The following is a 23640-nucleotide window of genomic DNA, read 5'->3' as shown; positions in this document are numbered from 1 at the left end:
GAACGATGGGATAGCCATGTGGAAAAAGGTAAATTTAGCTCTTTAATCTGAAATGGATCCTAGAGCTAAACATAAAAACGAAAGCTATAAAATTTGGGGACAATTCTTTGCAGCTTGGGGTAGGCAGAGTTCTCTTGGATAGGACATAAAAGCACAAGTTGTAAATGAAAAAATTTGGTAAATTGCATTTTGCCACCATCTTGTCATGGTCTTTGGAAGATGCCATTTAGAAAAGGAAAAGGCAAGTGACAGACTTGGAGAAAATATATGCAAAGAGTTTGTGTTCAGAATACATAGTGAGGGGGTATAGCTCAGTGGTAGAGCATTTGACTGCAGAATACATAGTGAACTCATAAAATTCAATAATGAAGTGATCAGTAATTCAGGGCTAAATGAGCTAAAGATTCTAGCAGACACGTTGTAAAAGAAAACATATATGTGGTCAATAAGTGCATGGAAAGATTCTGAGCAGGAAAGTACAAATTAAAACCACAATGAGATATGAGTCATACCTAGTAGAATGACTAAATTTAAGGTTGACAGTGGCAGGTATAGAGGAGGAACTAGAATTCTCATCACATCCTTATCACAACCCACATGACATAACCATGTTAGAAGCCAATGTGTCCACTTCCTAAAAGAATACAATATACTTACTGTGTGGCCCAACAATTCTCCTCCTATGTATCTATCTGTTATGGTCTGAATTGTGTCCCTCACATATACACTCCGTATTCTTATGTTGAAGCCTAACACCCCACCCCCAGGATGTCAGAATATTTGGAGTATTTGGAGAGACCTTTAAAGTGATTAAATTAACATGAGACCATTAAAGTCTGCGTGGGCCCTCCTCCAGGATAATTGGATCCTTTTTAAGATAGGCAAATTTGGGCCTCCCTGGTGGTGCAGGTGGTTGAGAGCAGAGCTGTGAAGCTGTCCGCAGCCTCTGCAACACCTTTTGATCCCTGCCGGTTGTGGAGATGCCCACATGGCGCGGCAGACCTCTCCAGTCATGCCCGCTGCTCCCCTCAGCAGTGTATTTCATCAGTCTGCCTGTTCTGTTCCCTTCTCTGTCTCTGGTGAATCATCTCACCCTCCCGTACATCTGGTCTGTACCCTGGTTCTTGTATAAATAATTAAATCTTCCCCCCAAAAAAGATGAGCAAGTTTGGACACAGAGAGATACCAAGGATGCACATACAGAGGATGGCCATGCGAGGACACAGTGAGGAGAAGGCCATATATAAGCCATAGCGAGAGGCCTCAGAGGAAATGAGATCTCCCACACTTTCATCTTGGACGTCGTATATTTTTTCTGTTGCTGGATCCACCTCATTTGCGGTGCTGTTATGGCAGCCCTAGCCAACAAACACAGTATCCAAGAAAAATGAAAACCTGTATCTACACAGACTTACATGAATGTCATAGCTTTATTCTTAATTGTTAAGAAATGGAAACAGGGCCTCGTTGGTGGCCTAGATGTCTCAGCGCTATCACTACTGCAGCCTCAGTTTGATCTCCAGCCAGTGAGCTAACCCATATGGCTCAGCAGATCTCTCCTGTCAGATCTCTCCTGTATCGCCCGCTGCTCCCCTCAGCAGCACACCTCTGGCCTGTACCACAGTTCTGCTAGGACTAGGGGGACATGTCATGTGAGGACAAGTCCACACAACCCCCAAGAACAAGGAGACAGCCCAGTCCTTCCCTCCTCTGGAGCTGCTGGGAGAGGCTGAAATTACCCACACTCTCCGGTGAACAGCTTTAGCCCCAACCCCTGATTGATCCATCATTATCCTCATCCTCCTCCCTCGGGACTCCGGGACTTCTTCCTCATAGCTGAGTCTTCCCCACTTGGGCCTGGGTCATTACCTCCTTCAGTTGTTAGAGATTTTGAACCTCACTACTTTCTCTCCCATCCAGATGCCTTGAGGCTGTATAGGCCCCCTACACTTGCTGCAAACTGGGGAGTTTGGCTGGGGGAGAAAAGATGAAAATTTTCTCCAGACGGCAAAAATTCACCCCAAAAAACTGTGTCCTCAAATCGGAAAATACTTGGAAGCCCTGCCCTGGATGCACTTTCATTTATTTTTTTTTTTAAGATTTACTTTTTATTTATACAATAGCTGGGGTACAGGCCAGAGGCACAGGAGGGTGAGAGGATTCACCAGAGACAGAGCGGGGAGCAGAACAGGCAGACTGACGAAATACACTGCTGAGGGGAGCAGCGGGCGAGACGGGAGAGTTCTGTCACGCCATGTGGGAATCTCTCTGGCTGGCCGGGAATTGAACCTGCACTGTGGAGGCTGCAGACAGCTTCACAGCACTGTGCTCAACCGCTGCACCACCGGAGAAGCCCTGGATGAACTTTTAAAGGCAGGTGTGCAGATCATAGTGGCCTCCCAGTGGGTAACCAAACACTTTGTCATCGCAGGAGGTACGAGGAGACTCCTGAGAATGAGGTGGCGGCTGAAGAAGAAGGAGAGGAGGAGGAGGAGGATGGAGAGGAGGAGCAGGAGGAGGAGGGAGAGGACATTTTCACTGAGAAAGCTTCACCAGACATGGACAAATGTCAGGCCTTAAAGGTAGGGGAACCAAGAAGAAGGGTGGGGCTGTCCTGGGGAAATACTCCTCAATCCTTCAGCCCAGCAGTCAGAAAATTCTGGGCCTGCGTCCTATACTTTGCAATAGGGCCAGGCCCTCGGAATGGGGTGGCCTGCAGAAGGTTCTATGGGAGTGTTCCTGCTTGTGCTTTGTGACATTTCAGTAACAGTAAAACAGGAGAGACTGACTCACCCCTCATCACTCTTGCCCTCCTGCAGTTCCCCACTTCTCTGGACAGACCTCAGGCTTTGTAGCCAGGTGGGTCTGGGTTCAAATCCTTGTTCTGCCCCACCCTATCTGTGTGATCTTAGGCAGAGAACCTGCCTCATTATCCCTCAAGCCTCCATGTCCTCATCTCTAAAATGGACAGTCATACCCGCCTTCCACTTGGGTTCTGGGATTTTGATGGAACGTGTCTCTTCATTTGGGTCTGCCCAAAGTGCCACAGGAAAAGTGTGTGCAGTTGGATGTGCTCACCTACTGCCACCCTGCTGTAGAGGGCTTACCTGGTATGGGATCCACTTCTCAGAAAGGTCTCCATGCCCTGCACCTGCAGTACCCTCAGAACAGCAGCTTTCGTGTGGGCGCAGAGCCCTCACCACCAGGCTGGGGCTTTAGGTTGTGTGGTGCACAGATGTGTCTGGTGAGAGGGGATGGAGAAGACGCTATTGGCAATTTCTCTAGCCAAAGCGGGTACCTTTTTCAAAATTACCAAAAGGCATTGGTTAAGCTGACAGAGTCCCTACGTTGACAGAGGTAGTTTTTCTGCTTCTTTTATTGACTACCATGTAAGAGGGATGGTAGAAAACCTGATGACTAAGTTTGAAAAGCCAGACTTGCTTATTGTCTCAGTAACTCCAACAAAGCACTTGTGGGTTTTGGCTGGGGCAGCCTAGAGGCTTTGGGTGTGGTTTCCCCAGAATGTGCTCTGCACACCAGTTTTGAGAGGCTGTGACAACAATGCTGGAGTCACCTGAGCTTACTTGGAGACTGAATATTCTCCCAGGGGTGTCATTGAGGAAGGTGGGTCAGCACTCAGGGCCTGGGAGCTAGACTGAAACCAAGCAAGTCCCCAAAATCCAAGACCTACCTCTAGCACATGAATATTCCACTAATTTACTGGCTGCTTATAGAATTAGTCCCCACACAAAGATTTTCTGCAGCCCCTCCCAGAAATAACATAAACCCCTCCCTCAGCCAAAGGTAAGGTGACAAGATCTGGGGCAGCTGGGGAGGCTTGTCCCAAGAGTCTTGGGAAAGATGACTGACACTCCATGGATTACAGTGGTCTCAAAGCTGTGACTTCTTCCTCAGGTGGACAAAGAGACCAACACAGAGACCCCCACCCCATCTCCCACGGTGGTGCGGCCCAAGGACCGGCGGGTGGGGGCACCATCTCCAGGGCCTTTTCTTCGAGGGAGCACCATCATCCGCTCTAAGACCTTCTCCCCAGGACCCCAGAGCCAATACGTGTGCCGGGTAAGCAAGCAGGAGACACTTTCCTGCTCCCAGAACATCTGCTTCCCACAGAGGAGCAGGAGCCTGCGGCCTCACACAGTTCTGCATGCAAGTTCCAGTTACTTTATCATTACACTCAGCCAAGGCAGTGCCTCTGAGCCTCTCTTACCTCATGTGGAGTTAATAGGCCAATTCCATGGGATTGTTTTAAGGATTACAGTGGATAAAATATGGAAAAGTCTTGGTGACCACTATGTGACTGGTGTTATTGTAAGTCCATCCAGCTCTCCCCTCCCCTTCCAGTGCCCACTCACAGAGACCTGATTGACCTCTCATTGTCCCCAAGCAGGTGTTTCCTTCCCACCCTCTGCAGGAGGCCTTCCCTTACTTTCCACTTAGTCTGCCCCTTCTTAGGCCTTCAGTACTTTCATTCTATGAGGAATGGAGTGTTTGAGCAGTGGCCAAATCTGAGGGGTCCTCTGGGTGCTGGTAGTACAGAGTCAGACCCTGTTCCTCGGGAACAGCTCAGATAAGACACCTGCACACCGTCCCTGAGCTCAGAGCTCCAGTTGCATGTCAGCATCCACCCCTCCGTTCAGAACCACTGAGCAATGACCAGCAGCATAACTGAACCTTCAAGCATAACCTTGAACCTTCCTGCCGAATGCTCCAAAAAGTCATCACAGAAGAACATTTCTTTTTTTTTTTTTTTATTACTTGTGGACTACTTTATTTTTTTTTTTATAAATTTTATTGTTATATTCCCCATACAATTGCAGCCCCCCCATTCTGACCCCAATCCCTCCCCTCCCGCCCCCGCCCCCCTAAAAGTGTCTCTGGTTCATAGTTTTCTGTTGATTTTGATTTTCACTTTCTTATAGTTATTCATTTTCCTGGTCCCTTATTTAAGTTTTCTAGATTCCTGCTATGAGTGAGACCATCCGGTATTTTTCTTTTTCTTTTTGGCTTATTTCGCTGAGCATGATCCCTTCCAGCGCCATCCATGTTGCTGCAAATTGCATGTGTTTATCTTTTTTGAATGCTGAGTAATATTCCATGGTATATATGTACCACATCTTCTTGATCCAGTCATCTATTTTTGGGCATTTGGGTTGTTTCCAAAGCTTAGCTATTGTAAACAGTGCTGCTATAAACATAGGGGTGCAGGTGTTCTTTGGAATTGATGTTTCTGTGTCCTTTGGGTAAATACCTAGGAGTGGAATTGCTGGATCATATGGAAGCTCTATGTTTAGTAGGTCCAGAAATCTCCACACAGCTCTCCACAGTGGTTGGACCAGTTTGCACTCCCACCAACAGTGCAGAAGAGTTCCTTTTTCTCCACACCCTCGCCAGCATTTGTTGTTGCTAGTTTTTTTAATATGTGCCATTCTCACTGGTGTAAGATGGTATCTCATGGTAGTTTTGATTTGCATTTCCCTGATGGCAAGTGATGTTGAACATTTTTTCATATGCCTGTTGGCCATTTGCATTTCCTCTTCAGAGAAGTTTCTTTTTAGCTCTTCTGCCCATTTTTTGACTGGATTATTTTCTTTGTTGTTGTTGAGTCTCATCAGCTCTTTGCAGATTTTTGTGATCAGTCCTTTATCATTAGTGTTGGGTGCAAAAATGTTCTCCCAGTTGGTGGGGTTTCTCTTTGTTTTTGTTATTGTCTCTTTTGCTGTGCAGAAGCTCTTTAATTTGATGTAGTCCCAGCTGTTTATCTTTGCCTTCACTATCACTGCTTTGGATGATGTGTCTGTAAAGATGTCTTTGATGTGCAGATCACGTAGTGTTTCGCCTATATTTCCTTCTATATATTTTATGGTTTCAGGTCTTATGTCTAGTTCTTTAATCCATTTTGAGTTGATTTTTGTGTATGGTGTAAGGTAGTGGTCAAGCTTCATTCTTTTGCATGTAGCGACCCAGTTTTCCCAGCACCATTTATTGAACAAACTTTCTTTGCTCCAATGCATAGTCTTTGCTCCTTTGTCAAAGATTAGTTGACCATAAATCTGTGGGTTTATTTCTGGATTTTCTATTAGATTCCATTGGTCTGTATGTCTGTTCTTGTTCCAATACCATGCAGTTTTGATGATTATGGCTTTGTAGTATAGTTTTAAGTCTGGGAGTGTGATGCCTCCATTCCCTTCTTTTTTTTTCAGGAGAGCTTTGGCTATTCGGGGTTTTTTGTGATCCCATATGAATTTCATCAATAATTGTTCTATTTCTTTGAAGAATGACATTGAAATTTTGATTGGAATAGCATTGAATCTGTATATTGCTTTTGGAAGGATGGCCATTTTAATAATGTTTATTCTTCCAATCCATGAGCAGGGGATGTCTCTCCATTTCTTTGTGTCTTCTTCTATTTCTTTTAACAGTGTTTTATAGTTTTCTTTGTATAGGTCCTTTACCTCTTTTGTTAGATTTATTCCCAAATATTTGATTTTTTTTGTTTCAATAACAAAAGGGATGGTTTTTTTGATTTCTTCTTCTTCAGATTTATTGTTTGTGTATAGGAAGGCTACTGACTTTTGCATGTTGATTTTGTGTCCTGCCACTTTACTGAACTGATTGATGAGTTGAATTAGCTTTTCTGTGGAGTTTTTGGGGTTCTCTATGTATAATATCATATCGTCTGCAAATAGTGATAGTTTGACTTCTTCTTTTCCTATTTGGATTCCTTGGATGTCTTTCTCTTGTCTTATTGCCCTGGCTAGGACTTCCAGTATTATATTGAAAAGCAGTGGTGAGAGTGGACATCCTTGTCTTGTTCCAGATCTTAATGGAATTGCTTTCAGCTTTTCACCATTGAGAATGATACTGGCTGTTGGCTTGTCATAGATGGCCTTTATGATGTTGAGGTATGTTCCTTGTATCCCAAGAATTTCAAGGGCTTTTATCATGAATGGGTGTTGCACTTTGTCGAAAGCTTTCTCAGCATCTATTGATATTATCATATGGTTTTTATATTTCTTTTTGTTGATGTGTTGGATAACGTTGATTGATTTTCGGATGTTAAACCATCCTTGTGCCCCTGGAATGAATCCTACTTGGTCGTGGTGAATTATCTTATGGATACATTGTTGGATTCTGATGGCTAAAATTTTATTGAGGATTTTTGCATCAGTGTTCATTAGGGAGATTGGCCTGTAGTTTTCCTTTTTTGTGTTGTCCTTGTTCGGTTTTGGTATTAGTGTAATGTTGGCTTCATAGAACGTGTTTGGTATTGTCCCTTCCTTCTCAATTTTTTGGAAGAGTTTGTGAAGGATAGGCACTAATTCGTCTCTGAATGTTTGGTAGAATTCATTTGTAAATCCATCAGGTCCTGGGCTTTTGTTTTTGGGGAGGTTTTTGATTACCATTTCAATTTCGCTAATTGTAATTGGTCTGTTTAGGTGTTCTATTTCTTCTTTATCTAGCTTTGGGTGATTGTAGAGTTGTAGGAATTTGTCCATCTCCTCTAGATTATTAAACTTGTTTCCATATAACTGTTCATAGTAGTTACTGATTATTCTTTTGATTTCTGCTGTGTCCGTTGTGATTTCTCCTCTTTCATTGATGATCCTGTTTATTTGTGCTTTCTCCCTTTTTTCCTTTGTGAGCCTGGCTAGGGGTTTGTCTATTTTATTGATTTTTTCAAAGAACCAGCTCTTGGTTTCATTGATCTTTTGGATTGTTTTTTTAGTTTCAATTTCATTTATTTCTGCTTTGGTTTTTATTATTTCTTTTCTTCTACTGGTTTTGGGGTTTTTTTGTTGTTCTTTTTCTAGACCTTTGAGCTTCGAGATTAGGTTGTTTCTTTGAGTTCTTTCTTGTTTCTTGATGTGAGCTTCTATTGCTATATATTTTCCTCTTATTACTGCTTTTGCTGCATCCCATACATTTAGGATATTGGTGTCCTCCTTGTCGTTCAATTCAAAAAATTTTTTAATTTCTTCTTTGATCTCCTCATTAGTCCAGTGGTCTTCCAGTAGTGTGGTTTTTAATCTCCATGAGGTAGGAAAGTTCCTTGCCTTCTTTTTATGGTTTATTTCTAGTTTGATGCCTTCATGGTCAGAAAAGATGGTTGATATGATTTCAATCTTGGTGTATCTGTTGCTGTTTGTCTTGTGCCCCAGTATGTGATCGATCCTGGAGAATGATCCGTGTGCGCTTGAGAAAAATGTGTACTCCGTTTTTTGGGGGTTTAGTGTACAGAAGAACATTTCTATGGAGCACTCCCCCGCTCCCGCATCCTCAACATGTAGCACTTAACTCTTGTTATTTGAGGTAGGAGTTCTTGATATCTGGTATTTAGAATCCAAGACCTACCCCCATCCATGAACATTCCACTAAATTACTGGCTACTTATCAAATGAGTTCCTGCCCAAGCATTGTCTATAGTCCCTTCCTTATTGTCCGGTCTCAAGCTCATCATCTGAGCTAGTGAAGATTAAGAAGTCAGTGCAAGTGCACTGCATGTGGACTGAGTTCTGGCAAGTGGTACACAGGGTTCCTGAAGTCACTGAGTGTGATTTTGATGTTGGGGAAATTCCGGATCACAGCTGAAAGGATCCAGAAATTAAGCCAGCTCACACACAAAGAAGAGAAAAATCCAACCTTGGTTTCATCTGTGAATAATTTGGAGGATTTAGGAAAGCCCATAGGATAATGAATAAAACTGTCTGTTTTGGACAAAATTAAAAGCCTTCGAAAGTGCAGTGGAAACCAGATGCAATGTGAAGGACGTCCATCATCAGGAGAATTGCATTAGAATCATTCCTTTCTGTCAGGATTAATTAGAATGCCGTAGCTATTTTGTTCAGTGGATAATATAAAATATAACTTTTGTAAACTAAAAGATTTTTTTTCCAATATTTACTATAACATTCTGGTCCCCTGTTTAAATGACCTTCAGTCCCCCTTGTCCAGAATTGGCACTTTCAGATAACCAGGAGCTCTGGTCCCATCTATTAAGCATCCACCACACACCTGCTTCTGCATTGGACCATTCCCTTATTTTATTATCTGGACCAGTTTCCAATTCTGCAAGTTTGCAAATGAAGAGATTCTGAGTTGGTTGGATCACAGCCATAGGCAAAAAGGACCTTTCTTAGCAAAGCCATAGGTTTTCCTTCTCTGCTTTCTAATTGGCCCTTGTCAGCCCAAGCTTATGTCCTTGTAGACTCTGACTGAAAGCTACAAAAAAAGAGCCAAGAGTCCAACATCCTGAATTTTTTTCCTGTCATTTCTCCTGTCTATCTCCTGAGATACAAGTAAAGATTTAACCCTTTCTTTTGCACCCACAAAATGAACATTATCCAGTTCCCAGTAGGGAATATCATGTTTATGTGGGCCCTAACCTACTGCATACACAGCAAGCTCCCTGTTTTCCAGCCTGTGACTTCCAGCACTCCACTTCTGAGTACCATGCCCTGCACCTGTCAGGATTCTTCATGGCAAACTCCAGAAACAGACTGTGAGCACTATGTGCAGGAAAGATTATTTGGAAGAAAATGGAGTAGCTCACTATTCAACAGAAAGTTGTAGAACCAGTTTCAGAAATTAGGAATAAAGCAGGCCAGGCCACAGGCACAATCATACCTCGAAGGCAGTCAGGTGAGGACCCCACCAATGTTGCTTTAGAACTTGCCCCCAGCTGGCCCCGCTGCTTCCTCAGGCTCATCACTAATCCCCCAACACTCATGCTACTGCAGGAGGCCACAAGTTCTGGTGGCTGCGCCGCCACCAGGTCTCACCACCTGTGGCTTCTCCCTGAGATCCCAACAAACATGAGATGATTGTGGAACAAAAGAGAGAGGCCCTGTTAAGTCTAAGAGGCTCACTAGCATAAATTGGTCTAGTCTAACCAGGGTGTGATGCAAAGCCTGGAGTTGGTTGCATGTAATAGGCAGAACCCTGCCCTGGGCTTGGCCGTGGCTACAAGGGAGCCCTTGTGAGGACTCTGGTATCTCAGCTTTGTGAGTGGGAGGTGACGTTGTCTCCCATCAAGAGTCATAGGTGAGGATTTCCCTACCCACAGAGTGGAGTTTCACATGCTAATTAGCAACCTTCCCAAGAAAAAAAATCATATCATGTGTCATCTAATTTCACAGACAACCCTGTGAGGCAAGTTGTATTAACCCACTTCATAGATGCAGAAACTGATGCTCAGACAGTCAGGGTTACCTGGGTCCCTCAGTCCTGAGTGCAAAGCCAGGAGTCTGACTACAGAACCTGCTACCTTTCTGTGAACCAGCCAGCTCCTGAAGGACATCTTTGCCATCTTCTGTTCTGGATACCAGTAATCCCTTCTGCTGGCCCAAAGCCACATCTCTGCACACCAAGTGCCCTCTGCTTGCTGTTCAGCATGGTCTGTGTCACTTACGTTAGCCTGGACCCCCCACTGAACTTTGAGTCCAAGAGGTAGGAGCAATGATCACACACCCCATAACCTGTGTATTTATCTACCGGGAGTGCTGCCATCTTTGTTGGTTGGCTCGCTTTGATCTGATAAATACTGTCCTTCTAAAATTCTCATTCGTGCACTAGCTCCCTGCAACTTTCCATTATTTCAGCCCTCTGCTCTTCAGAGTCCCTCACTATTACATGGATATAAAACAAAGCAACAATATTCTTTACCATGTCTGAGCTTAAATGCACTCAAGTATCTATAAGAAAGTTAAGCTCAAGGACTTAAGGTTACTTCTGCTGCTCTTGTTCAACATGGTCATTATCACACAAGCAGCCAGGAGTTAAGGATCAGTTGCCCTGAAGCACATTTCTAAATGTGTGATACATGACTGTGGGGCCAACAATGTAGGGTAAAGCCCCCTTGAGGGATGATATCCAGACAGTCTGTTTGCACGCGTCCACCTGCAGTCACTGTGGTCCACAGCCCCCGTCCATCCATATGTTAATTTCATCTCTAAACCTGATGAGCTTCCCAGGGGCCAGGAGAGGATGTGGCTGTGGGATCAAACAGGTGGGACCTTGAACTCTTTTCCTGATGCTCACCAGCTGTTCAACTTGTAAAAGTGTCTCGATCTCTCTGATGTCAGTTTCCTCCACTAGGATTATGTGAGGATTAAATGAAACTGTCGATAAAGTATGCGGTGCAGAGTAGGTGCCCCACCCATGTGGCTGTTGTGTTACCTGTCTCTGCCGGAGACTGCCTGTCACAATAGCTGCTTCACCAGTCAGGTCCGTGGGGCTCCTCTATTCATCACCTTTGAGGTCGATTAATATCATTATCACTGATAATTTTTAATAACCACAGAAGTGACATCAGGAACCAATTCCCAGGAGAGGCCTGTGGCAGCAAGCTGCCATAACAAGCTGCTGGGTGGCATCAGCTGGTGGTGATGCCACCAGCTTGGAAATGTGTCTGGAGAAAGAAGCCCTGCCCTCACTATCTCCTGGGATGTGCTGTCACTCCCACTCTGGGTCCTACTCTGGTGAGGGGGGCGCTCAGTACAAAAGCATCTCAACTGGACCACAGCCCTGCTCTCTGGCCACAGAGAGGGGACATTAGCGCTTTGGGAGAGAACCCATAAATGAACTGACTGGAGGAATTCTGAGGAAGGGGAGAGCCCTGAACTGCATGGATCTCACAGAGCCCATTCTCCCATCTTCTCAAGGCTGGGGTGTTAGAGGCATTGCCATTGGTCTCCCTTTCTCTCTCTCTCTCTCTCTCTCTCTCTCTCTCTCTCTCTCTCTGTTTCTCTCTCTGTCTTCACAGTAGCTCCATTTGAGCTATAAAGGTAGGACCTGTGGACAACAAGGAAGAATCACTGCAAATGGGTCTTGTTGTAGTTGGCCCAGGGGCCAGTATGTCCTGGGATGTCACACTATCTGTTGTCGGCTCTGCTGTGCTGCTCCCAGCTCACCAACCTTGAGCCAGTTCTGGAGACCCTGAGTCCCTGCCTCCTCTTTGTGAAATAGTGATGCGTCTATCCCATGGGGCTGTTGGGAGGATTAAGTGAGATGTCACATGTAGAGCGTCTTGAGATGTGAATGATGGAGTATGTGTTTAGTGAGCATTCACCTTGGGGGAAAAAAAAGGAAGGTCGCTGCAAAGGATTGCAGCCTCCTGCAATCTCCAGAGAACAGGAAACACTGGGCATTTGCTGAGTGGGGGAACCCCACCATTCTCCTGGCCCCAGTGTATTATCTAAATGTACTTGGATGGGGCCTCCCCAGTGGCACAGCAGTTGAGCGCTGGGTTGCGAAGCTGCCCGCAGCCTCTGCAGCGCCGGTTCAATCCCCGGCTGCTCCCCGGCCACCAGAGGAGGGTCCCGCATGGCGCGCAGACCTCTCCTGCCGCCCGCTGCTCCCCTCAGCAGTGTACTTTGGTCCTTCTGCCTGCTCTGCTCCCCGCTCTGGCTCTGGTGAATTCTCTCACCCTCCCGCGCTTCTGACTGTACCCAGTGCTTGTATAAATAAAAATAAAATAAATAAATAAATAAATCTTTTTAAAAAAATGTACTTGGATGTCAGTTAACACCGATGACTTTTTCCTCGCAGCTAAACCGGAGTGACAGTGACAGCTCCACACTGTCCAAGAAGCCACCTTTTGTTCGAAATTCCATGGAGCGGCGCAGCGTCCGGATGAAGCGGGTGAGAGTCACCAGGAACTCGTTGTGTGTCTGTGCTGCCTTGTTTCCCCAGGCCCTGTGCCCTGAACACCCAGCCCCGGGGTCTGCCCATGACTTCTCAGCCATTAGGTAGAAGAGGGTGGTTTTGTGAGTGTGATGGTGTTGGCACTTGAAATTTATGAACTAAGGCCTGTGGAGGCACTGAGGAAGGTGCCACAGGGTAAATGTGACATTATTACCATGACCAGTTAGATCAGGTGTGTGCATACTTGGCCCCCTTCCTAGTAGAACTCAAAGTCACGAAGGACTCACTAGCCCAGAGGGCCTGCCTCACACAAGACCCTGACTTAGAGCTAACAACAGTTAAAGGTTCTGACAGCCATCCAGCTGTGCACCCCAGCACTGACCCAAAGCGGGCTGGGTTAGACTGGTGCAGTCTTCTTGGTCCAGCTGGAAAGGTGCAGGCAAGAAGCCACAAGCTGTCCCTACAGAGCAATCTCTCCTTTCCTTATGGCAGCCTGGCTGAGGGGTAGGGTGGTGTGGTGAATAGGAGCATCTACCAGTCAAGGCTGCAGCAAATGTAGAGGCATCCTGCCCCTTGAGGCTGTCAGCACAAACTTTGCATAGTTGCAGTGAGTTCAGAGCCAGAAGCCACCTGGGAGCCAGAATGTCAGAAAGAGTGGGAGAGGTGGCACAAGGGGTGAAGTCTCAGTACTATGAAGCTATGGGCAACCACTGCAGCATGAGTTCAGTCCCTGGCCAGGGATCTGACCCACATGGTGCAGCAGACCTCTCCTATTTCGCCCACTGCTCCCCTCAGCAGTGTATTTCAGTCTGCCTGTTCTGCTCCCTACTCTGTCTCTGGTGAATCCTCTCACTCCCCAACCTCTGGCCTACACCCCAGCTCTTATATGCATTAAGAAATAAACTTAAAAACAAAAAAGACTGGGAGAGAGAGCAGAGCGAAAGCAGGGTGCCCACAGACCCAGGCAAGACAAGGCTCCCCACATCTCCTGCAGCCCCGTGGCTGACAGCTACAGTCCACAGTCAGGAGCTGGACCTTTGTCTGTCACCACCCCTCCCCCCAATTCTCTAGAAAGAACTAGAGAGAGCAGGAGAAGAGGGCACAGAGGAAAGGGAGAGAATGCTGACCGTGGGAGGATGTGGACCTGACTTCCTAAAGGTGGAAGGTGCTGCCATCCTAGGTCCCCCACCCAATCCTTTCTGCTACGTCAGGCCGGTGCCAGTGTCTCAAGGGTACTGAGATGAAGACCCTAAGTCCACACTCCAGATGACGTAATCAAGGCCAGTGGGGTGGGGGCCTGCAAACTGCATTTATCAATTCCTCAGAGGATTTTGGAGCAGGTGTTCTGTGGTCCACTCCTGGAAAAAATGTACCTTGAACATTCCTTATTGCTCCCCTGCATTCCCTCGGACTCCCTTCCAAGGCAGGCCCCACAGAAGTTCCCCCTCTGCACCACCTCTTCCCCTTAGCACAGGGGAGCCCTTGATGTTAGATTTGAGCAGTGGAATCCAGAGGCTGGGCCAGGGCGCTGGGCACCACAGATTCTCCACTCACTCCCTGAGCCAAATCTGCTTTAGCACATCCAGACAAGGTGCTAGCACAGGAAACTAGCCAGAGCAGAGCATTTGTGGCCTGAGAACTTGAGTCACACAGGTGACTCAGCTGGACTTCCTGGTCATGCTCTTTTGTAAGCACGGACTAGGCAGCTGTCACCCTGGAAAAGCATTCGAACATCTGCACTGAGATGTTTCATGCCTGGGCCTTACAGTATTGTTTCTTGTACCATTGCTCAAGTTCCTTTATTGGTTATTGAATTTGCTGTTATTGCAGAACAAATCACTGCAGCTTAGGGATTTAGGCACACCATGGCTGATTCTCAGCTCCGCATCTCCCCAGGCTGAAATCTCAGTGTTGACAGTCTGCATCCACATCCTGGTCTGGAGGTTTGGCTAGGGAAAGATATGCTTCCAGACTCCCTGGGGTCGTTGGCAGAATTCATTTCCTTGTAAGCTGCAGGCCAGGAGCTATTAACTGCTCCTGGAGGTCACTGTCAAGTCTTTGCTGACTGGCTCTGTCTGCAACATGCATTGCTTCTGTAAAACTGGAAGGAACTCTCCCCACAAGAACGACCAGGGCCTCATATTTTAAGGACTTGCCTGATTATATCAGACCCACCAGTATCATTTCCCTTTTAATTAACTCAAATCAGCTGATTAGTTTCTTTATCACGAGAATGACATCCCTTCCCAGTGACATGTCCCACTCACACTGAAGGGAGGATGGGGACATTGCACAGAGCTTACATATCAGAGAACCTTAGGGGCTGTCTTAGAATTCTGCCTACCTGCAGTCAGTTATTGTTGTGTTTTTAGTTATTTTTTTTTAAGATTATTTATGCATACAAGAACAGAGGTATAGGCCAGAGGTGTGGGGGATGAGAGGATTCACCAGAAATAGAATGGGGAACAACAGGCAGATCAACTGAAATACAATGCTGAGGGGAGCAGCGGGTGAGACAGGAGAGGTCTGCTATGCCATGTGGGCAGCTCCCTGGCCAGGAATCAAACTTGTGCTGCAGTGACTGCAAATAGCTTCATAGGTTGCATTTTAATTCCTTGAGCCACCAGGGAGGCCTTAGTTATTCTTTATTAATCACTACTGACTTTTACAGGAGGAGTTAGTGATTATATTATTTAGGATCTTTTACATGCATATAACTTTAGAAGTCAACTCAAATATAAGTTGAAAATTAGAGGAAATTATTAGCTCAATTAGTAGGCATTCCCAGGATATTCAGGCTGGGTTAGTCCAGCAGGTAAAACAATGTCATCAAGCCTCAGTCCCCCTCTGATTTCCCCTTAGTGGGAGAAATCAAGATTGGCCTCTCAGGGAGGGAGAACAGGCCTCATATTTGAAGAAGTAGAAGACTACAGTGACCAAAGGAGGATATTTAAGGTTCAGAAGATGGCTTGTGTGGGTTCACTGGATCCAGCCTCCCAATAATGGGTCAAAACCATCTCATCTTCCAGCCTTCATCAGTCAAATCCCTGCGTGCCGAGCGCCTGATCCGCACTTCACTGGACCTGGAGTTAGACCTGCAGGCCACCAGAACATGGCACAACCAACTGACTCAGGAGATCTCGGTGCTGAAGCAGCTCAAAGAGCAGCTCGAACAAGCCAAGAGCCAAGGGGAGAAGGAGCTGCCACATTGGCTTCGTGAGGATGAGCGCTTCCGCCTGCTGCTGAGGATGCTGGAGAAGCGGGTGAGTATGGCCAGGCTCAGGGCAGGTTGTGGAGGTGTCATGTTCTGCTCTTGGAGCCACCAAGGAGTGAGGCCAGAGCTTTGATGAATGCTACAGTCCTGTGACTCACAGACAATGGCCACAGGTCCCTCACTCTCAGCAGCAGAGGGATCCTGTGCCCAGTAAACTTTGCTGTGTCTTGATGAGAAACTGCCAGGCCCTTTGGCTACCTTCCTGTGTGTATGTGTGCAAGCCCTTATTATGCATGTATGTATGTGTCCATGTAGTCCAGAAAACATATTGGGTACCAGATTTGTGCTAGGGCTTACACTTCAGCCAAGTTCAAATAGAACACTGACACCCCCAGGATCAGGCCAGGGGAAGAGGAGCCCGTCAGGCCAGGGCTTTGTAGCGACAAGACACCCTGAGACTACAAGCCTCCTGGGGTCTTGCCTTAATGCAGTTTGGTTGAGGGAATTGAGGTTGCTTGAGCAAGAAGACATGACTTAGATGGCAGTATTTGAGTGGCACTCTTTCCACAATTTTGCACACAGAGGAAGTCCCTTACAGTTTGACACCTTCCAGAGGTGCCTGTGCTGGGCCCACCAGACAGAAGGGAGGAAGGCAAGAGGACTTCCAGAGGTGAGGTCACTCAGCAGCACTGTGGGAAGTGAAAGAACTACAAAGCAGCAGCATGCTGCATGTATATAGCCCTGGGGTTTGTCTTTTCTATGATTTGCAGGTGTAAGGTGCAGCCTATGGGGTATGCAAAGAAGGCAGGTTCTAAGAGCCAACAAATCTGCCTGTGTACAGATATTTAAGGCAGCTGAATGGGTAGAAATTTGAGTTTGGGACCAAACTGGCTTTGAGGCTAACAGGTCCCAGGCTGTCATGAAAAAGTTAATAACACAGGTCCAACACACAGAGGCCGCCTCAACACATCCATGTAACGCCTTCCATGTTCATCAGGAATGGCAGTGCTTTGCTAGTTCTCTATGCACACAGCCAGAGAGTGCAAAGAGAACTTTATAGGTGCTGGATTGTCAGGAAGGTGGATGCAAGTGGTGATGCCTCACAGCAGGAAGGCTGTGCTGAGCTTCTTAGGTCTGGACTAGGGTGGGAGCTTCCAGTTAACTTTGGCAAGTCAAAGTTTCAGAAATGTATATTTCTTTCTAAGCTAGTAGTATGCTTATATCAGGGTTTCAATAAAACAGAAAATTAGAGGAAGTTTTAAGGAGGAGAATGAGATAGATATATTCCTAACCTATGTACAGTTGTCTGTTACATCTATCTCTGAGCTTCCTGGTAGCCAAGGCAAAAATAGGTAAGAAAACAAGTACATATATGCCCTGCCATAAGAAAACACAAACTAAGAAAACCTGGCCTTTGAAACAGAAAAAATATATATATAAATAGTACATCCATGACTGTCTGATAATGACCAAGTGAAGAGCCATTTACAGAATGGCTCCCTTCACCAAAATTCTGTCTTCATAAAATGTTTTCAAGTACATGATACATGGATTTTTTTAAAAGATTTATTTACTTATTTATACAAGGACTGGGTACAGTCAGAAGCGCAGGAGGGTGAGAGAATTCACCAGAGCCAGAGTGGGGAACAGAACAGGCAGACTGACGAAGTACACTGCTGAGGGGAGCAGTGGGCACGACAGGAGAGGTCTGCGTGCCATGTGGGACCCTCGAGGGCGGCCGGGGATCGAACTGGCGCTGCAGAGTTTGCAGGCAGCTTTGCAGCCCAGCGCTCAACTGCTGTGCCACCAGGGGAGGCCCCCAAATACATGGGTATTTTAAGGCTCTGTGAAGTTTGTTCTCAAAAATGCTTACATAGGCTTGCATCAGGAATAAAGGGTGCAATGTATCTAAAGCCCTGAGCACAATTGCATGACTTGGTATTGGATTGCTACCATTTTTACTACATAAAAAATTAATAATAAAAACTAAAAACCAGAAAAATACTTCTAAAAAATTTCTGAAAATGCCTGAGCCTCAGTTTCCTCATCTGTGATACAAAGATCATTATAAAATCTACCTTCCTAGGGGACCCTGAGGATCAAAGAAGGTAGCCACATTTTACCAGGCAGCCCTCACCTCCTTACTTCAAACAGGTACACAGTGATATTCGGTTATCTGGCCCCAAAACATGTCCACTGTGACAGCTGATGGGAACATTTCCCCTTATTCTGGACAAAGAGGATCCCACAGTAGAAGAGGAAGAATAACAGTGTCTGTTCTTCGACTCTCAGACCTCTGGAATACAATGGACTCCTCATTTGTGCTAGAACATTCTTCCAGATGCCCTAAGCACTGTCTCTTATCTCATGGCCTTGTTTGTTTTTCCCCACAGATGGACCGAGCAGAGCACAAGGGTGAGCTTCAGACAGACAAGATGATGAGAGCAGCCGCCAAGGATGTGTACAGGCTCCGAGGCCAGAGCTGTAAGGAGCCTCCGGAAGTGCAGTCTTTCAGGTGAGCGTTGGTGCCCACCCAGCCTAATTACTTTCTACATCTCACTGCACCCCACCCTTGCTCCCCTCTCCAGCAGAGCATCTGCTCTCCTGCCAGATGCTCCTCCTCTGCCACCCCCGGGCTTCGGGCTGCTGGGTCTGCGGTGCTTTCCCAGGGCTGTTTTTATCTGTCCCTACACAATTCAAGCTAATTTGTTAGATCCTCTTATTTAATCAATAAGCCACCTGCTTCAGCCTTTCCTCTTAATGTTTCCATGGGGTAATTGTGGAGGATTGGCTGAATGATAAATAAGCCCTGGGGGCTGATGGAGGCTTGCAAGGGCTCCCTAGCTGCCTTAGCTCCACCCAGTGCCTGCCAGGATCTCAGAGATGCACATTCTTGCCGTTCTGGGGCAGATATGTCACCGGGAGGGCCCCAAACACTATGCCCCTGGACTCCCCAACGCAGAAGGCTTGTGATGGTCTCTCCATAAGGTATTTTGTGTTGAGGCTAAAAAACATCCCCTCTGGAATTTGTACGACAATGTTTAGACAGCTCTTCATGTTGAACCAGTGGGGAATTGAAAATAAATACACATGCATTGAAGGCCCTTTCCACCCTGGGAGGCCCTTGATTTGTACAGAAGGCTTCTGGTCCTGCTAATATCCCCCAAAGCAGTGGTTCTCTAGCAGGGACCATCTGGCCCCAACTTTGGAGACATTTGGCAGTGTCTGCCTGCCCTTTGGGCCTTCACAGCCGGGAAGGGGCATAGAGAGGAGCTGCCACTGGCATCTGGTGAGCACTTTATGACACACAGTCGCCACCATCAAGAATCATCCCGTCCCATCTACAGTGTGATGTTGAAAACCCTTGCTCCAAAGTGTTGGCCTCTTTTACAGGGAGAAGATGGCATTTTTCACCCGGCCTCGGATGAATATCCCCACCCTCTCTGCAGACGATGTTTAATCGCCAGCAAAGTATTTCTTTCGTTCCACTGACCAGGCTGTGAACATAGACTGTGGCTAAAGTTATTTATGTGGTGTTATATGAAGGTCCCGAGTCCCGAGTCCTCTAGCGCTCTTGTTGGTGTGAAGATGAACAGATTTTTTTTTTTTTAGTTTGGGTTCTATTGTTATTAAAAAACAACAACAACAAAAAACCAGCATTAAAATGACAAGATTGTATAGTTTGTATATTTAGGAATGTATTTTTGAGAAAGAAAATTTAAATGAACTATAGCAGTGTTAAGTTGCTGCTCTTAAAATAAAATTGTTTAGATTTTTTTTTTGTACAGCTCTACCTTCTAGAGGTTTCACTGCAATAAGAAGTAATGTCTGGGGGACGGTCATCCTCAAAGGACGTCCTGCCAGTGTCACAGCACAGCTGACCTTTCCTACTTAACATATTTTGTACAATATTAAAAAAAAAAAATGCACAGGATCCTTCTGGGGGATTCTGGGGTGCATCCGAGAGTCTTCATGAGCTGTGATGTGGGTTAATGTGGCCACCTGACCTGGCACGGGCATGTGGGGCTGGTGACAGCCCGTCCATGCTGGTCTCAGATGCCCAGTGAAGCCACTGAAGCGAGTGAGGGAGGGCTGTGGAGGGCTTCTTTTGATTTTATCTCCATCAATAAATAAAGTGGCCTTTCTGAATGAATTTCCTCTCTTTTTCGCTCCCCCCACCCCATCCCTGCTTTTTCACTGATGTTTCACTCTCTCCCTTGCAGTCATTTCCTTCCCACCTCCCTGAGTCCAGGTGACCTTTTCTCTTCTACCCGTTCCCCTGCCCCTTTGCTCAGGGCTGCTGCAGACCATCGGAAATCAGCCTTCAGCAAACAAGTCCCAGAATCCCCTTCTCCCTCCTTCCTCTGACATCATCCTGTATCACTTTCCTCAAAGGACATTGCCGCATCCACCACATCAGAAAACACTCAAAGCAGCTTGTTAAAAATACAGACTTCTGGCCCTCTCCCCAGGCCCACTGAACTCCACCTCCCCCACCAGGATGGGCCCAGAAACCTGCTGTTCACCACATTCCTGCTGTAAGTCTAATGCAGTTTGAGGGACTGCAGGGATAAGCTGGAGGAAATACAGGTGGAGACCGAAGCAAGATGGTGAGGCCCTGAATCCTATTGGCGAGTCACTCAGTGTATAAGAATAGACTAGGCCTTTCCAGGCCACCTGGGACCTTTAGGGGAGAGGTGATGGAGGGAATGAAGCCCTTTTCACCTGCCTTTGAAGACTGTCCCCTCACCTCTTCACTATATCCCTTCCCTAACTATTTCTCATATAAAAGGAACGGAGAGTGGTGTACAATCCACTGTTACTCTCCCTCGTGGCTTCCAGGCTTTTCATTGCCAGGCCTCCCTCTATCCAGTCCAGTTTCTCACCATCAACACATGGCTTCTTCCTTCTCTATCCCAGCCAACACCAACCTCTGATGCACTGTGCCCTTCTGTGAATGCCTCTCCTACAGGTTGAGAGTTGGCTTTGCAGTTTCTGCAAACGACTAACGGTGTTGTCCCCAGCGCAACTGGAATCTCCAAGAGCACAAGGCTGGCATTCCGTGCTGCTCCTGCCACCCCTAATCCTGCCCAGCTCAGAGCTTTGAGGTGGCCACTGTTCTTGCTGGCCCTGCCCTTCTGTTAAGGTCACCAGCTGCGGTGAGGGGGGCAGAGTGGCCATCCCCTTGGACTCCATGAGTAGATCGAGTAGACATGAGGCCAAATGGAGCCCTTCCCTGGCATTTCTCTGGTTAGAGACTAGATTTTCTTTCCCCAATGGTATCTGTGGTCATGGTTCCAGCTTTGGGGGACATCCCTGCAGAGAGGAGCAACTGCAAGAAGTGGGGACAGTAGGGGTTCCCTTGGGGTCTGCATTGACACTAGCGGTCAGCTGCATCCTTGCTCTATTTGTAGCTTGTTTGCTGAACCAGTCAGGTGCTCAAGAAAACTCAGCCACACCTTCATGCATGTTCAGCTCTCTTGCCAACAGTCCTTCACACCAGAAGCAGCAGCCTCTGCGAAGTAGAGCTCTACACGCCTCCTAATGTATGGGACAAGCTACATGGAATAAATCCTCCTGCCGGAAAGTATGTCACTGCAACTGAGAGAGCATTTGTGGAGAGGCCCAGATCCCCCTCTGAGTTGTGACCTTGAATTCCATAGAAACAGTTCTCTGGTCCACCACCAGTGTGTTCCATTGTTTGCCTGGCAAGAAAATGAAGAGTAAATAAAGAAATTTCCATTCATAGCATGTGCGTGTCTTCTCCAGAATCTTCATGAAAGCAAAGCCCAGAAATGGGAAATGAACCTGCTCAAGACCTCTCACATAGTCTGTAGTTGAAACTGGGATGCAAATCTTTGTCTGCTGAGGCCTAGGTCTCTTAGCTTCGGTTTCTGTTTCACAGGCATCATCACCTCGTGTGAGGCCCTACTTGAAGGGACTTTGACCTTTCGGTTTTGAAGAGAGAAGTCATAAAAGCCTGTGGTTTCTCTGCAGGGAGGAGGAGGGAGACAGAGAATGGTGGGGTGAGCAGGCTATGAGTATGAGAAGCGACACTCACTAGACCTTAGAGGGTCTTGGTTGTCCCGTTATAAGGCCAATGTTTGTTTTTTTGACAATAAATCTTAATTATATACAAATATTTTGCTATGTCTCCCAAGAAAGCTAACAAGTAAGACCTGCCTGGTTAACTCTTGCCCTGCTGATCAGACTTACACTGACCTTTTACATTTCTTACTGAAGTAACTGCTTTATAACATTATATAAGTTTCAGGTGTATATTATTATAAATCAACATCTGTATATACTACATTATGTTTGCCACCAGGAGTCCAGTTTATACTCTTCACCATACACTTGACCCCTCTTACCTAATTTTACCCTGCCTATAACCACTACTTTGGTTTTATAGTCTAAGTTTGTTTTTGTTTTATTTAGTTCATTCTTTCTCTTCCACATATGAGTGAAATCAGACAGTGTTTGTCTTTCTCAGACACTGCATAATCCCCTCAAGTTCCAACCAGGTTGCTGCAAATAGCAGGATTTCACCTTTTTTTAATGAGTAGTATCCCATTATATATCCCACATCTTAATCCACTCATCTGGCCAAGGCATTCAGGCATTCAGGAGACCTCCAGCTCTTGGCTCTATGAACATGGAGTTTGCATCTGCAATGAACATGGGGTTTGCATCCAGTTTTTCATATTAGCAGTTTGTTTGTTTGTTTGTTTTGTTCTTCAGATAAATACAGCAGTGTGGTAACTGGGATGACCTTTTCTTTATTCTTATCACAGGGCCTTTTCAATTGTAATTCCTTCTGCCTGGTACACTCTTCATCCCCTGTCTTCATCCCCTCTTCATAACTGCTATTCAGATCTCAGCTCAAGCATCACCCATACAGCCGCCTCCACCCTGGGCCTGGGTAACCCATCAAATTTGACCCTCCCAGAAGTCACTCTGACACAAATGAGTAACCTGTTTGATTTAATGCTTCTCTCTGCAGTAGTCTTGCTACATCCCCCTTTTCTCCCAATTCCCTCTAGAAGTCAGATTTTTAAAGCAGGGACCTTGTTTGCTTCCTTTTCTGTTCAGCCTGACTCAGAGTGAGTCCTTAATAAATATTTGCAAAATGAATGAATGAGATTGAATGTCTGTCCAGAGGTGTGTTGGCAACTTTTGCTTTGTCATTCCTAATTAGGAGAAAGAAAGGTTCAGGGTGGGCCCAGAGCACTGGAGGCTGTACTGGAGAGTGTCAGGTTGTGGACCCCTCCTTGATCCAGCTCAATCACACTCCCCCTTCAAACATACACACATGCCACCCTGCTGCATAAAGTAGAAGTGATGGAGATTCCTAACACACTGTTTATATTCTTTGAGGAGTCAGATTATTTACTTCTCCTGACGGCCTCAGAAAGAGCTGGCTGGTGGGCTGACTCAGGGGTGATCCTAGCTGTATCCAAGACAGTATTTCTCACTGAGTCCACTCCTATCCCACCCTAATATCTTCCCCTAGATCTGTATCCCCTGGGTTAATTATCAGTGTAACTTTTTCATAATTCCTCTACCCATTTGTTAAGATTTATTGCTAAAATAGTGGTTCCCCCAATATAGAATCAAAATATGGAATATGTTTTCTTTTTGCATATATCTCCCTCCTCTCTTTACCCATCCATACTCTTAAAAATTAGCGATCTAGTTAAAAATGCAAGAGGTAGCAGAAGGCAGTAGCAGTCCCATTCTCCCAGCCCAAGGCCCAATCCTGT

General features: G+C 46.1%; 1 protein-coding gene across 1 annotated transcript in view; it reads left to right on the top strand.

Moving 5' to 3' along the window:
* The window catches only part of WWC1 (WW and C2 domain containing 1), a gene marked incomplete at both ends in the record, with an annotated part of 152280 nt that extends 132943 nt beyond the window's left edge, over nt 1-19337 (top strand). The window contains 6 exons of the mRNA XM_084243467.1: nt 2432-2582; nt 3916-4080; nt 12568-12660; nt 15693-15926; nt 18271-18392; nt 19271-19337. Coding sequence (XP_084099593.1) covers nt 2432-2582; nt 3916-4080; nt 12568-12660; nt 15693-15926; nt 18271-18392; nt 19271-19337 — 832 coding nt within the window. The remainder of the gene's footprint in view (nt 1-2431; nt 2583-3915; nt 4081-12567; nt 12661-15692; nt 15927-18270; nt 18393-19270) is intronic.
* Between the last annotated feature and the right edge of the window lie 4303 nt (nt 19338-23640).

The sequence above is a fragment of the Talpa europaea genome (genome assembly GCF_964194135.1).
Source record: "Talpa europaea genome assembly, chromosome: 9".
Taxonomy (NCBI): domain Eukaryota; kingdom Metazoa; phylum Chordata; class Mammalia; order Eulipotyphla; family Talpidae; genus Talpa; species Talpa europaea.
The sequence above is the reverse complement of the archived record's forward strand: the minus strand, read 5'-3'. Positions and strand labels throughout refer to the sequence as shown.